We start from the raw sequence: 16,241 nt of genomic DNA, 5'->3' as shown, positions 1-16,241 counted from the left end.
CAAAAAAGGAGGCCCATTGGGAGTTCCCCATAGAGACATTGGGAGCCCCCAACGGTCACATTTGTGACCGTTGGGCGTCCCAACCGCTCTATGTGGGGCCCCCTTTTGCGTGAAATAAAAGGATTAAAAAAAAAATTATAAATAATAAACTATCCTAATTAACAAATAGTTGTTTGTATAAACAACTATGTGAAATGATGAAAATACCCCTATCGGGTATTTCACACACATATATATATATATATATTATAAATATATATATGTGAGTACATGTTAACAACAAGAAGTAACAAAAAGTGTCTCTGTTATCTATCGAGGCCGAATACCGAGCCATGTCAACTACGACCATGGAGATTGTTTGGATCCGGCGACTGCTGGAAGATATGGGGATTCGTGTTCAAGGACCCACGAAGCCGTGTTGCGATAATAAAAGTACAATATATATTGCCAAAAACCACACTTTTCATGAGCGCACGAAGCATATCGAGATAGACTGCCACTATGTTAGAGAAAATATCAGAAGAAAGTCATAGATCTATCTTATGTAATATCAGAATATCAGCTAACAGACTTTTTTACTAAGGCACTCTGTTCCCCTAGATTCAATTTTCTCCATGGCAAATTTTCGGTCATTACACCGTAAGTTTGAGGGGGATGTTAAAATGTAATATATATATATATATATATATATATATATATATATATATATATATATATATATATATATATATATATAATTCTTGTAATACCCACTAGGAGTAAAATAGTCTTTTTCCTTCTTCACGCATATTCCTTTTGAATATGCTCTTTTCTTTTTTTGTATATTTTTTTTTTGCCTTTTAGCATTTGAGGGGCCCACATCATATAGACATTGGGCCCCTCCAACGATCAATAATATGATCGTTGGAGGGGATCCAACGTCTATTTGTGGGAGCCCCTCCAAGGGTCCTTAGATGCTTATAAATAAGGGATTCACCCCCTTTGTAAATCCAAGCTTTTGTAAAGCTCTCTCACTTATTCAATAAAGATTCTATTTATTCTTTATGCCTTTGTGCATTTGTATTCTCTTGTGAATGTTCATCTTGTGCATTTGTGCACACTTTTCATATTGAGAATCGGTGCCTTTGTGCACAGTCTCTTTGAAGACATTTTCACAGTTTGATGGGATCTATGGATCTGTTTGTGAGAATGGTCGATTCAATGATAAGAGGATTTCTATGTCAATGCATCCAGAGGTGACATAAGTGGTATAAGATGTCACTATTGCAAAAAAATGAGGTTTCAACGTCTCAACCATGGTTGCCAATTGAGGAAGCGGGAGCGGGAAGCGATACGGGAAGCGGGAGCGGGAAGCGATACGGGAAGCGGGAGCGGGAAGCGAGGCACTTTTAAAATTTTAGGAAGCGGGGAAGCGTGGGACCACTTAGGAGCGATTCGGGAAGTGTCTCGGAAGCGACCTAGGAAGCGTCTCGGAAGCGAGGGGGAAGCGAAAAAAAAACAAAAATAAAAAATAAAAAATACAAAAAATTGAAAAAAACAGGGGAAGCGAGGGGAAGCGTGGGGGAAGCGTGATGGGAAGCGCGCTTCCCATTAAAGGGAAGCGCGTCCCCCCATTAAAGGGAAACGCGTCCCCCATTAAAGGGAAATGCGCTTCCCAAAAAAGGGGGACGCTTCCCCCCACGCTTCGGAAGCACGAGGTTTCGCGCTTCCGAAGCGCGCTTCGGGGAAGCGCGCTTCCCCTTTTAGCTAGGCGCTTCCGGTAACCCTGGTCTCAACCCATTGGCGAGAGTCCTTAGGACAAGAATGAGCAAATGAATGATAGTGAAAATACTCAGCCTTTTGACTTGTTTGTGGAAGGTTCTTTTGAGCATTTTGGTAGAAGTCAACTACGGATTTTGGAGTTGATGCGGTAGATAAATAAACAAATTCTCTAGTTGCAGCACTTAATTCAGTCACTCACTGTTTCCCCTTCTCTTGCTCTCTCTCCTGTTCCCACTTCCTCTTTTAACATTGCATGTGCAGGTATTTCTGGTAGACCTCTTGGGTGGCTGATAGACTCAGGAGCATCATGTCACATGATTGCTCATGAGCTTATCTTAGCCAATTGTCAGACTTGTAGTTGTACCTTTCGTGCTGCAAATGACTCCTCCATGGCTATATCCAAAGTTGGGTCTATTACTCCCAATTCTTGTCTTGGGAGTAAATTGAATATTTCACAGGTTTATCATGTCCCTTCTCTTGCAATGAACCATAATTCTATTGGCCAAATTACTAAGTTTAATTGTACTGTTACTTTCTCTCTGTTGATTGTGTTGTGTATGATCAACGGTCAAGAAGAAGAATTGGACCATAGGAGAGGAAACTTATATTACCTGTACTGGCTAGATATAAGTTCACAAAGAAGATATGGTGTCACTTTGGAAGCTAGTTTAGGTGGGTTGAAGTTAATTGTGTCAAGGCAAGTGCATGAGTGTGAAAGTTGTTGGCTGACAATGGGTCACACCTTGCCATTTGGGGCTAGAGATAGAGAAGCTAAGTGTCTTTTCTATCTTGTTCATTCGAATGTATGGGGTCTCTCACCAGTTCTATCCAAGGGAGCTTTGTCATATTTTGTCACCTTTATTGATGACTGCACAAGATATACATAGGTATATTTCATGAGAAGTAGAAGCGAACTCTTTGAGATCTTTAAAAAGTTTTATGCCATGATTGAAACTGAGAATTCACTCTTCGAACCGACTCTGGTGGTGAATATGTCAATTTTATGTTTGAGAAGTTTTTGCGGGACAAAGGAATTGATCATAAAAAATCTTGTCCTTGTACTTCTGAGCAGAATGGAGTAGCTGAAAGGAAGAATACACATATTTTGGAGATAACAAGAGCTCTTTCTTTTAAAGGTTGTGTGCCAAAAACTTATTGGACTGATGTAGTTCAGTTGGCTATCTATCAGATGAACCGTATACCATCAAGCGTTCTTAACGGTACATCTCTTTTTTAGAAGTTATATGGAATGGTTCCAAATTATAGAATCATGAAGGTGTTTGGATGTACCTGTTTTGTGCTTCTACTTGATAGATATAGAGACAAACTGGCTCAAAGAACTGTTAAATGTTACTTGGTTTTTCAAATGGTCAAAAAGGTTATAAGTGTTATGATTCGGTTGGAAAAATGTTTGGGTATCTAAAAATATTTTCTTTTATGAGGATACACCTTATTTTAGTCGGATTGGAGATAAGGTGGGAGATGATTTTGATTTGTCATTTTGAGTGTCATTTCCTGAAAAAGAAAGAATGAATTAACATGTGGAGGTTTAGGGAGAACAAGTCCATTTAGTAGACAATAGGTTTGAAGTTTGAACAAATCTATTCTAGAAGACATGAAAATATTGTTGAGATTCCATTTTTTAGATCAAGTGGAAGCAAAGGAAGTAGAAAATATAAAGGCTAGTCCTGGTCCAATTCCTTCTTCAATTGAACCTGATCACTCAAGCTCGAAGTGACCTTGCACTTTGTTCTCTCCTCTTTCGTCCCCTCCTCGGTTATGCTAAAGTTGTAGAATATCTATTCCTCTTTCTCTTTTTGTGTCTAATGCGTATTTCTCTCCTAAACATTGTGTATTTTTGGCATTGATTCATTCCTGTATTGACTCTAAGTTCTATTCAGAGGTAGCTTTGTAAGAGGAGTGATAATAGGCAATGGTTGAAAAGATAAATGCACTGGAGAGGATGCATGCATGGGAGTTGGTAAAGCTTCCACCTTGGAAGAATATTATTGGGAGTAAGTGGCTTTATAAGATCAAAACAATGGCTGACAGATCGATTGAGAGATACAAGGGCAAGATTACTGGCAAAGAGCTACAGTCAATAGTTTGGAATTGATTTTCCAGAAACCTTTGCATCAGTTTCTCATATGACCACTATAAGAATTTTGCTGGCAGTAGCTGCAATGAGACAAGGGAACTTGTGGCAATTAGATGTGAAGAATTTCTTCTTGAATGATGATCTAGATAAAAAAGTTTATATGGAGTTGCCACAAGGGTATTTAGATCCTGAGGGTAGAATTTTCAAGTTAAAAAGGGCACTATATGGACTCAAATAGACACTTCAAGCCTGGTTTGAAATTTTCAGTTTTGTTGTTCGATCGCTTGGTTTTGAGCAGAATTATCATGACCGAACCTTGTCTGTGTCATCCTTCATTCAAGGGAGGTGCATATTACTCCTGTATGTTGATGATATGATTATTACATGAAACGATTGGATGATACCAAGAACTGGTTAATATTTTTGAAATGAAGGATTTGAGAAATCTAAAGGATTTCCTTGGTTTAGAGATTGCATACTTGAAGAGGGGACTATATTTATTTCAACATAAGCATGCTACTGATTTGTTTGTGAAGGCAAGATTGACATATGATTCAAAGAGAGTTAGTTCCCCCATGAAAGTAAATTTAAAGCTAAGGGCTTGAGATGGAGTGCAATTAGAAGATCCAGTGGTATATAGGCAATTATACTTGACTATATCCAAACCAGATATCACTTATGTAGTTCATGTGGTTAGTCAGTTTATAAGCTCTTCTAAGATGGTCCATCTAGGTGCAGTTCTCAGGATTATTAGGTATATGGACACCATGCATTATGGAATGTTCTATCATCTTCTTCTATATAATTGAGAGCTTAATGTGATTTTGGAGATTCTATTCGGGATCATCTTTCTACTATTGGATTTTGTGTTTTTCTTGGTAGTTTCTTAATTTCGTGAAAAAAATAAAAAATAACAAAGAGGACTTATTTATAACTGTGGCAGAATATAGGGCTATGACTTGGGTTACAATTGAGATTGTTTGAATAAAGTGATTATTGAGAGATTTAGGAGTTCTTGTTGATGGTTGCACCTTCTTATATTGTGACAATATGAGCGCCATTCATGTTGCAAAGAATTCAGAGTTTCATGAAAGAATATGCACATTGAGATTGATTGTCACTTTACAAAGAAGACCTATGAAGATGGAGTATCTCACTTGATCATGTAGGCTCTAAGGATAAGATTGCAGATGTATTCACAAAGTATCTTGCTCCTTTACATTTTAGTTCATTCCTTTCCAAACTTGGAATGATTCTACTTGCATCATCTCAAGTTTGAGGGGGAGTGTTGAGACTTATGTATCATATGTATATTACCATCCTTGTGTGCTACCCCTTTTTGTATTTATATATACATATCATTATTTTCAGGGGTATTTTTGCACTTTCTCAGGTAGTGTAGAGTAACAATTTTTGTCCTGTAGTGGGGTAGGGGGGATGTCCTCTTATACGGCTGTATTTTTCTCATTTTAGAAGTAATGAAGTTTGTATTCTCATCTTTTTCTTTGCTATCTCTCTCATGGTTGGAGCTCTTGCTTTGATAGTGGGATACAAACTTTGTTGGTCTGCTGTTAATCAATTACTGAAATTTCCATCAAACTTCAATATGAATCTTTGGGCACAAATTTTGTCTGCAGTTTCAACGTGCAGAATGTTTTTCTACATCATCTTGTTCTGGGTTTTGCGTTTTTTCCTAGTTATGCTTTAGCTTTGGGCAACTTATACTTTTATTTGTTGGAAATTTTCAGCCAAAATATGTTCAAGTGGGTGCAGATGTGAAACAACATATGAGAAGTTTTGCAAGTGCTCGCTATTCTTTTTTTCCCTTTTTGGAGTTTTAAGATGTGATATCTATATTATGTAAAAACATGTGTATGTGTGGGTTTTATGTGCTTTATAAGTATCATATTACTTTCTTTTTTTTTTATTCTCAGATATAGCAAAATTTTCATGAAGCATCAACAATCAGCCCTGATCTCTGACTGCTTCTTTCTTTTCAGGTTCAACGAAAACATGTCTATGATTTGAGGCAATCAATGCTGATGGGTGATTCAGAGAATTGCTGCCAGCGTATATATCAGTGAGTTTTCACTGTTGTCTTTGTACGAAGGCATTCGCCAGAGAAAAATATTGTGCTCTATTTTCTCTGCTATCTAAATATAGTGGCAGCATTTCGGTTTCATTTGGTCCTGGGAAAAACCTTATCTAGGCTACCAACACGTGGAAGAACCAAGAAGTGAAAAAATTTCTAGGACTTTTGGACAATGGACTCCTAAGTATACTAATTTTAGTGTTTATGCTGTTACTAGTATTGTTACATGCATGTGAGAATGCACTCTACAAAGTGGTAGAAGTCTATCGTCCAAGCAAAAATGTATTTTAAGGAACGAAACAGATAACAAATAAGGTAGATGTGAAGATATGTAAGTTAATTGAGAGTTCCTAATCCTAACCTACAAGTTTGCAACACTTCTTTAAAGATTTTCTCCCCTTTACTTGTGGCCAGTCCATTTAATCTCAGGATAGGTTGCAATCTGGTGACTGTTTCAAATATCTGAAATTCCAACAGGATACCATATGGATGGCTTAAAACCAAATGCATATCTATGCGGTGAGATCATACCCTTAACAACACGTACTAGCTGGTTTCTGTTAAAATGTAATATATATAATAATTTTATTATATTATATTATATTATTATTATATATATTTTATTTTTCTTTTCTTTCTTTTTATTTCCATTTTATTTTCTAGTTCATTTTGAACTAGATATTTTAATCTAGTCAAGTCCCAACTAGGACTTGACTAGAATATAGTCGTGGCTATATTTAGAGCCATTGGACTAGGTCCACCGACTCTTACGGAGAGCTCTCCTCTACCTCTTTCTCTCTTGTATAAATAGGGGTGATCCCCCTTACTAATGTAACAATGCTTCTTAAGCATTTCTTGTGAGAAATAAAACATTATTATTTTTAGTGTGTTCTTTCATTTATACCCTTTTACGGGTTGTGCTTGTATTGTCTCCAATAGACACCCTTTTGTGAGTTGTTCGTGCTTTTCTAAGACCACCATTTCATTACAGTTTCTGACATATAAGATTATATATCCAGTTTGTTCTCAATGCTTGGAAATCTTGCATTCACCTAATTACTCTGGTACTCCAAGCCTCAGCTTTCACTGGAACCATTAAATGATTGAAGGCCTCATGATGAGTTGAAAATTCGTTGCTGACTTCCTCCAAGAGCATGTGGTTCCCTGGATAATGTTCCCTTCTTTTTCTTTGCTTTCAAATATATAGAATGTTACAGCCTTCACCCATTTGCTGCCTAATATTCTTAACAATCTCCTACAGAATTTTTTCGTCTGAAACATTTAGTGCCTTAGGTAACTCTACACAGAATAATTACTTCTTGGCAAGTGATAATATCTCATGTCAGATATCCTGATTTTTTTTGTTCTTGAGAGAAAACTATTATCATTGCATGCCTAAAATTGTTATTTTCTGACAACTATCTTTTTTGGCTGGAGTTATTTTGGTGGTTACTTTATGTGAACTATAGGGAGCATGAACTTTATCATGTGAATTTTCCACATCTATTGTATGACCTCACAAAAACTGGACACTAGCCTGTTCATGCTGTGGATGGATGAAATATAGTATTTTTCCTTATGCCAATCCCTTTTGGTGGTTGGCTCTCAATGGTCTATGCTGCTAGTAGTTGAGATCTTTGCCTTTCTTTTTTATGACTAGACATTCTATGTGCCTAATTACAGCAAGGCCATATCTAAATGTAGTAACTTGAATAATGTACAGGTATATGCAAGAGGTTGTGGATGAAATTGTCATTGGAAATGTAGATCCATCAAAGGTTAGAGGCATTGCTTATGCATAATTTTCTAGTTAAAGTATTTATGCTTTTGATGCTTATACAACTTGTTTTTCTCTTTAGCCACCAAGAAGCTGGAATCTTGGGAAACTTTTGGATGAATTTCTTGGGATTGCAGGGAAGATAATCTCAGGTATCATTTGGTTTTTGTTACATTGATAAACATCTTTTTATGGTTTGGAATTCTCTTACATGGATTTGGCACGCAGATTTCTTAATCTAAGTTGGTTGATATGTTGTCTTCGAAAGATAAAAATTTTGTTTCTCATAAAAAATAGGCAGAAGTCAGTAAATATAGAAATACTAGTATTGGAAATCATGAAGATGTAAGTAAAATAATTAACATTAAGTTGTCAATAGTAGGTTATGTGATTGTTACAACATGCACAACTTATTGCTTGAATGGATGAAGCAATCGTGCTATTTGAGTCAGCATGACCCAAACCTATTCACTTATTGCAGTGTTTGCTTTTCTGACCATCACATTGCTGGCCTTACTGTCATGAGTCAATCTGTTGTTGTGGTCTGTACAATGTTCTTGTTTGTTCTGTTGGAATATTTGAGGCTTCGTTGCATTCCCAACTAGTTATATAATGAAATGAAATGCTTGCAGAAAAATTTTCTGGTGTCACAAATGAATCTCTGCAATCCTCAATTGAACAAGCTCGTAGAGTGAATATCATGGAGATTGATGCTATTTCACTTCCTAATTTGCCAAAACCACCAGATGCGTTTAGAGGACTACGTGGAAAGGCTGCCTCTTTAAAACGTTGGCTTGCCATTTCTTCTGATGAATCTGCTTCGTGAGTCACATCTTGAATATTTCTGCTCTCATTTTTTGTTGTTAAATCTGTCTGAGATGAATATTGGTCGTTGGCATTATACAGAAATGGAAGATACCAACTTAGTGCCAATCTCCTTCGCAAGTACCTGGGAGATTTTTTAATTTCTTCTTATGCTGAAATTGTTCAAGATTCTGGATATGACTATGGATATATTCAAGAAGTTGAGGTACCTTTTTATTAATTCTATTTTAATCAATCATGCTGTGATAGTTTAGCTGTGGTTTTCTTGTGAATATTACTTGCTTTTTCTCGTTCCATCCATGTAACAAGTTTCAGCCAATAAAATCCTTTTCTTTTTAGAAAATGGTCAATGTAGCACGAGTCTACACAAAATGCATTAGTGGAACCCATTGTTAAAATATGTTGTATATATGTATATCAAGGTTTTTTTGGTTATTTCACATCATGTAATAGGGACAACCTAGTAGGGGCTGTATTGGCTTTTTATTTTTGTGTATTCTTAGGTGATTCCCTTATATCATGAAAGTGTAAAAAGCAGTAGAAGGTGTCGTTGTCGTCCACGAAAGCTGAATATAGGGTAATAACTATGTCACAAGGATTCGGCCAACCAGGTGCCGCACCCGCGTTGACGCGATGTGATGCGGGTGCGGCACCCGGTGCGGTCAACCCGACCATGGGTGCGGTCAATGCACCCAGGGTCATAAAATGTCCAAATTTTAGACTAAAAATTTTCCCTAATCCTCCCGACCCCGATGTCGGCGACGACCTCGAGCTACCACCGAAGTCCGGTACACATTCTCTCTTTCTCTCTCCTCGTCTCTCAATCTCTCTCTCCCCATAATATGCTGGTTCTGCCCACTTTCTTGTTCTCAGCTCAAAATCACAATTTTTTGGTGTTTTTTCTCATATTCAACACCATAGATGTGATATATAGGTTTTGTTTAGTGGTAACCGACTTTTGGATCACCGGAATATGACCTATATAAGGGTTTTTCCTGTGATTCAAGAATCAAAATCAATGGCTATGAAGTATGATGGTATCAAATTTTTTTGCTCATAAAAACATATTTTTCATCAAAAAATCATGATCCAAGAGTCGATTCTCACTAAATCGAGTATGCTAAACACATCTAATGGTTCAGATCTATCATAAGACACTTCAAAACTATGGGGCAGAATGGGGCAAAATGAGAAATGAGGCCTAATATGTTCAGTTCTCATATATATATATATATATATATATATATATATATATATATATATTTCGGATTCCTTTAAAACTCTTATTTACATGTGTTTAATGCTTAATCCAAACCTGTAGATATGTTTATAATTGCTTACTCACTAAGCAACATGCTTTGGACTGAATTAATTTAACAAGACATAGATAATATTTTAAAAATAATAAATAGTATTTTTTGTTATAATATTGTCATTTGAAAATATCACTATTTTATCGCAATATTTTCAAAACATGGGTGATATTTGTGACACACACACCAATTAAAAAAGAAAGCATAGTTGGTGTTTTTCCTAAATCCGAACATGCATGTATTGTAGATGCGTTTATCATGGCTTGTTACTAGAAAATATGCTTTGATATTGAATTAATTCAACCAAAACATTTGATTTTTTATCACAAAGTTTTGCTGCAATATAGATTGTTAATTTTAATTGGATCTCTTTAGAAACCCATTTAAACATAAAAGATACCTAATTTAAAGCATGTTTTTCACTAAATAGACTATGAAGAATATATTTGCAATTCAAGTTAAGTGAAAAAATATGTATGCAGAGTGCAGACTCTGCACTTATATATATATTTTATAATCCCATGCTTAGGAATGTCTACTTTGCATTAATGTTATTGTTATATATTTTTCTCGTACCTTTCGGTATTTATTTATACGTACTACTACTATATTTTTTAGAACTTATTGTATATGTTATTGACCTTGCACTTAATATTATCAATCTTGATTGTATCTATAATTGATTTTAATATAACAATTTTTTGTGTTTTCAGGACATAAATGACGGATAAAGCTAAAGGACTTGCGTCATCCTGATCTGCACATATGAGTTCTACTGCTAGTGTTGTTTGTAGTTGTAGTGGGAGTGTTGATTTAAGTTCTTTAGCAACATGTGATAATGGGGGCCCACTATGGGCATATGTAGATACGCTTGCAAAAACTGAAGGAGGTGATGGAAACAAGAGATTTCGATGCAAGCTCTGTGAAAGAGATTTTGTTGGGTCTTACACAAGTGTTAAGGCTCATTTGTTGAAGATACCAGGACAAGACATTTCAGGATGCAGAATTGTTGATGAGGCAATGCGAAGATAATACAAGATGAATATAAGAAGAGGAAGACAATGAGTGATTTTTGTGCAATTAGTGTACCATTTTTAAGCCACTAAGAAAATGCTCAAAAAAGAAAAAAAAAGTGGATGTAGGAGGTAGCGGAAGATGAACGATACAAGCATCATTCAATACATATGGAAGGGAGGAGATAGAAAAGTAGAAAGGTATTTTTATTCTAGTTCACTATCATTTAATGCAGCTAGAAATCCTTATTAGAAGGATTTAGTTACTTCTTTGGCAAATTGTAATTTTAGTTGTTATATACCTCCAAACTCAGAAAAACTACGAACCACACTTCTTGCAGAAGAGAGCACAAATGTTGAGAGATTGCTAGAGATTAAAAAATATTCATGGGAACAAAATAGAGTTTCCATTGTTTTTGATGGGTGGACAAATATTCAAAGGCGTTCACCAATTAATTTAATTGTTTCTTCGCTTAGTGGCCCAGTATTCTTGAAACCAGTTGATGCATCTGGGGAATATAAAAATGCTGAGTATTTGAAGAGTTGTTTATAAAAGTAATAAAAGAAGTGAGTGATCAGAAAGTAGTATAAATCATTAGAGACAACACTTCAGTTTGTAAAAGTACAACATTGAGATTGGAGAGTGAGTATCCTCATATTTTTTGGACTCTCTGTGTAGCACACAGCTTGAATCTGACCCTCAAGAGCATCTGCAACCCCAAAGAAGAAGAAAATTCATCAGCATATGTTCTATGTTCATGGATTGAGGAATTAGAAAAAAATGTCAAAATCATTAGGAATTTTGTTGTCAATCACCATCATGATAATGCTATATTTAATAGGCATTCTGACTTGAAATTGTTGAAAGTCGTTGAAACACGTTTTGCGTCCATCATTATGATGGTGAAGACGATTAAGGAAGTGAAGAATGTTTTGGTTAATATGGTGACTGATGAGAATTGGACATTCCATCGTGCTGATGATGTTGTCAAGTCTCAAGAAATTAAGAAATTCATTGTTGATGATGAGTTTTGAAACAAAGTCATATACTTCTTTCAATTTACGCAACTTATTTGGGAAATTTTGAGAGAAGTTGATAAGGATGAGCCCATGCTTCACAAAGTTTATGAAATGTGAGATAATAGAAAAAATACAAGTTATAGTTTTCAAGTATAAAGGAAAAAATTCTGCATTGAATGATTCAGACTTTTTTAACCATATTCATTCAATTTTAGTCAGAAGATGGGATAAGGGCAACACTTCTTTGCATTGTATGGCATATTATCTTAATCCAAAATATTATGCAAAAAAATGACAGGAAGGTGGTATTGGTCGTGTCCCTCCAAATATATTTATGACAAGACTTTATCCAGAATCACATATTCTAAATCAAGTCACACAAGAGTTTGAAAATTTTGCATCTTCGAGATTATATGGATATGCATTACTGGTGAGAGAGGAGGAGAATATAGATCCTATCACATGGTGATCAACATTTGGATAAGAAACACCTCTTCTCCAACGTCTTGCATTGATATTGCTATCGTAGCCTGCTAGTTCATCCTGTTATGAAAGAAATTGGAGTACATATTCTCAAATACACAACATGAAGAGAAACAAACTAACCAGCAAGCGTGCAGAGGATTTAGTATACGTTTATTCTAATCTTTGACTACTTTCGCGAACCAATGATGAATACATGTACTAATTGCTCTCTTTTATTTGAGTATTTCTTAGTTTTTTCATTTAAATATACTTGTATTTAACATTTTCAAATTAGGTTTGTAATGCAGACAATGATCATCCAAATTTTGGAATGTAAACCCAGAAGAGTGTGACTTAGAGGGACAACATGATTTCAACATTACAAACATTGATTTATCCGAGTCCAGTCTTCCTTCTTATGATGCATTTGATGGTGAAACCAAAAATTATTAGGATCCATTACCTCATCGTCATATACATTGTGTAGGATATATTTTTGGTATGTAATTATGCATTATTTGCTTCTTTTGTTAGTATAATGTATAATTTACTTCTTTTCTGCTTTACTTATTTGATCGTTTCTATAATATATTTAGGTTGATTTAATTGTAATGTTAGTTTTTATGACGTAGAATAGAATTGTAGATTGTTAATTTGATTTATGGCATTCATAATGAATTGATTTGATGATATTATGATAATTGTTTTTTATTTCATTAGTGTTACTGTTGTTAACTGTTAAAACTTAAAAATTCTATATATATATATATATATATATATATATATATATATATATATAATTTTTTGTATTTTTGCCCTCCCACACTCCTGTAACCCCGCACCCAAGTTTTTTTAAAGTGCTGCATCGCCGCACCCGCACCCACACCTGCACCTGCACCTGCACCCATGTGACATAGGGTAATAACTATAACAACAAGCAAGGTCTTAGGGCTGCGGTCATTTTTTATCGATATGGAAGTTGATGTCTCGGACCCTTCAAAGTTACGCTGTGATAACAAGAGTGACATATATATTGCCATCAATAATACATTTTATGAACGAACGAAGCACATCAAAATAGATTGTTACTGCATTTGGAAAGAATACTTGAAGGGGACGATTGATTTACCATATGTACCATTCAAATTTTAGATTGCGGACTTCTTCACCAAGGCTCTTCCTCTACCACGGTTTCTTTTTCTTTTTAACAAACTTTCGATGATCACACCGTAAGTTTGAGAGAGAGTGTTAAAATATCTTGTATATATATATATATATATCAAAGGTTTTTTGGTCATTTCACATCATGTAATAGTGACAGCTTAGTAGGGGCTGTATAGACTTTTTAAGGTTTTTATTTTCTGTATTTTTATTTTTTGACTGTTACAGCCAATATAACTGTTGGAGCAGTCCAACTATTTGGTGGACTGTTCCCAACAGTGTCAATATGACTGTTGGACTGTTCCCAACAGTCATTTATGACCGTTGGTGGCAGTTCAACTAATAGCTGGACTGCCTCCTATTTTCTCTCCTCTTTGGCTCTATAAATAGAGCTCTCCCTATGAATATGTGCTTTTCTAGGCATTGTTGTGGTTCAATACATCTTATATTTTTACAGTGTTTTCTTTGTGACTTGTGTTTGGTGATTATTTCCTTGAGATTGTGATTGGCCCATTTAGTGGTTCCATTGTAATTGTGCTCTTTTGTAGCCCTTTAGTGGCATTATATTGTATTTGTATTGTTTTTTTTAACCCATAACAATGTCGAACTTGTCAATCTGGAACATCCATGACAAGCATGCTAGTGCTTTGTTTCTCTTTCATTTTTTAAAGGAAAGATGCACAAGGATTATTGTTGATAACATTTGAGCTGTTTTGAAATAGAAAAGTGTGAAGATTATCTTAATATTTACAGTGCATTAGTATACAGAAATAGTGAACAAAAGATAATTCTATGCTGATCCAAGTAATAACAAAATACAAACATGAGAATAGATGCAACTTGACAACAGTATATAAGGAGTGAGCTCTAATTTGCAGTTATAGGCCTATCTAAACAATGAGATGACGCGGCACAGGTGTAACTATGAACGCAACGCAAGTGCATTCCTCTGGAGTTGTGGTTAAATATTAAGTTTCCTTTATTCTTTTAATGCACGTCAATGATTGTTTGAAAGCTAAATGTGTAGGTTGATGGCATCTATGTTCTACCAGGTTCCATGTGGTAATCCACGCCATTGCACCCCACTGAATACTGTGGACTTAATCATGGTCGCATGTGCCTTTTTTTTGTGTGTAAATCCTGTGGCTTACGGAGGTGTATTGGACTTGCATACCTTTTGCACTCTTTCACACGTCTTCTTTCTTCCCCTTCCCTCCATAGACAACTCACAGAGATACACAACCAAGAAACCAAAAGAAAAAAGAAATGATGTAACTTAGATGAAATTATATGCCATGCGATCATTATGCCAATTGATTGTCAGAAATTATCGGCTAGTGCTGTGGATTTAAGAAGTATTTATTTAACTTAATTAGTCACATAGAGGAGCAGCAGTCTGAAGCTCAGAAAGTCTTCACACAACACCAAATGGGTTTCTTTATGTGGCCAATACAATGTTTCTGGTTATAATTGGGAATTTAATTGCCTTATCTTTAGATTTTGTATTGCTTATTGTACTTGCTGAAAAAAAGGTTCAGCTAAATCATGTGATGAGGTTGAATGGTTAAATTCTAGATTTTTACATGAGCCAAGTGTCAGATGGCCTTTATTTGTACTCAGACAACCACTCTTAGTGGTCTATGCCAAGACTTGTGAATAGGAAAGTCAAGTCACAGCTATATCATATTTGGATCTTGATCTGTGTGCATGAATCCAAACTATGTCAAAAGGCCATCCTGCAAATTTCCTAAACCATGCTTTGGAATGGATGATGATGCATATGATCTTGCCTATGGATGAACAAGGCCGTATTATAGATTTTTTTTTTGGTTTTTTGCAGAGAGCAATATTTGTGAAAACACTTGACTGTTTTTGGAGGGACCATTTGATAAATATGAATCGACTTAGTTCAGCGGTAATTGCTGCTGCTTATTATTATTGTTATATGATGATGATATTGACAAAAATGTTGCCTAACGAGCTTTGGGTGTAAAATTGTTATGTAGGTTAACGTTAGAAGTTTTGGACACAGGAATCCACTTGAAGAATACAAGATCGATGGCTGTCGCTTTTTCATTGCTATGCTTAGTGCAACACGGCGTTTGACAGTGGAATCACTCCTGAAGTTTTGGTCATCACCGATGGAATCTGAAGAATTAGTTCTACAATAAAAACCTAGTAAATGTGATTCACTGTACAGTATAAATATGTTGTCCATGATGCTTTAGTTTAATCTTGTATCCCAGGCCCACTAGTGTTACCAATTAGCCTTACTCAAAATTTGTATCTTATGGATGGCTCAACCAGGTGCAGCTTGATTTACAGCAAACATGCATGTAACTGTAATCTTTAGGAAATTGTAATGCCTGAGATTTATACATGAAAGATAGGAAAGAAAGTTTGAACAAGACCATCGAGCCTGATCAGCCTAGGTCATTAACTAAAGAGCAATTTCTTGGGAATAGAGAGGGGAAGAGCACTGGTTGATATATTTGCGGGGGTTTAAGAAAAAAAATTCTCGCACTATCAAAATAACCTTTGATACGATGATGCAGCTATCAAGAAAAGGAAGACTTTGAGACATTTTGGCCTTTGAAAGGTGGATTTATTTATGTACTTGATTGAAAAAGAGAAGTTGAAGTGAATGAAGGTCTCCAATGTGGCATTATATATATATAGTGAGTAGGTTATTGACGAACTTGATGGGGTTTTCAGC

At 35.5% G+C, this 16,241-nt stretch overlaps 1 protein-coding gene across 6 annotated transcripts in view; it reads left to right on the top strand.

The window, feature by feature from the left end:
* Positions 1–15,910, top strand: part of SECA2 (Preprotein translocase SecA family protein) — a 54,424-nt gene extending 38,514 nt beyond the window's left edge. For 3 of the 6 annotated variants that reach the window (XM_089996993.1, XM_089996991.1, XM_089996996.1), the window contains 7 exons: positions 5,860–5,939; positions 7,675–7,729; positions 7,811–7,880; positions 8,361–8,550; positions 8,635–8,758; positions 15,366–15,440; positions 15,532–15,910. In XM_089996993.1, the coding sequence (XP_089853119.1) occupies positions 5,860–5,939; positions 7,675–7,729; positions 7,811–7,880; positions 8,361–8,550; positions 8,635–8,758; positions 15,366–15,440; positions 15,532–15,696 (759 nt within the window). In that variant the 3' untranslated portion in view covers positions 15,697–15,910. Of the gene's footprint in view, positions 1–5,859; positions 5,940–7,674; positions 7,730–7,810; positions 7,881–8,360; positions 8,551–8,634; positions 8,759–10,579; positions 10,682–15,342; positions 15,441–15,531 lie in introns of those variants that run through there. The other 3 variants (XR_016430376.1, XM_089996992.1, XM_089996994.1) reach the window with 3 other exon arrangements.
* The last annotated feature ends 331 nt before the right edge of the window (positions 15,911–16,241 follow it).

Source organism: Nuphar pumila, chromosome 2 (genome assembly GCF_984573655.1).
Source record: "Nuphar pumila chromosome 2, dmNupPumi1.hap1.1, whole genome shotgun sequence".
NCBI lineage: Eukaryota > Viridiplantae > Streptophyta > Magnoliopsida > Nymphaeales > Nymphaeaceae > Nuphar > Nuphar pumila.
The sequence above is the reverse complement of the archived record's forward strand: the minus strand, read 5'-3'. Positions and strand labels throughout refer to the sequence as shown.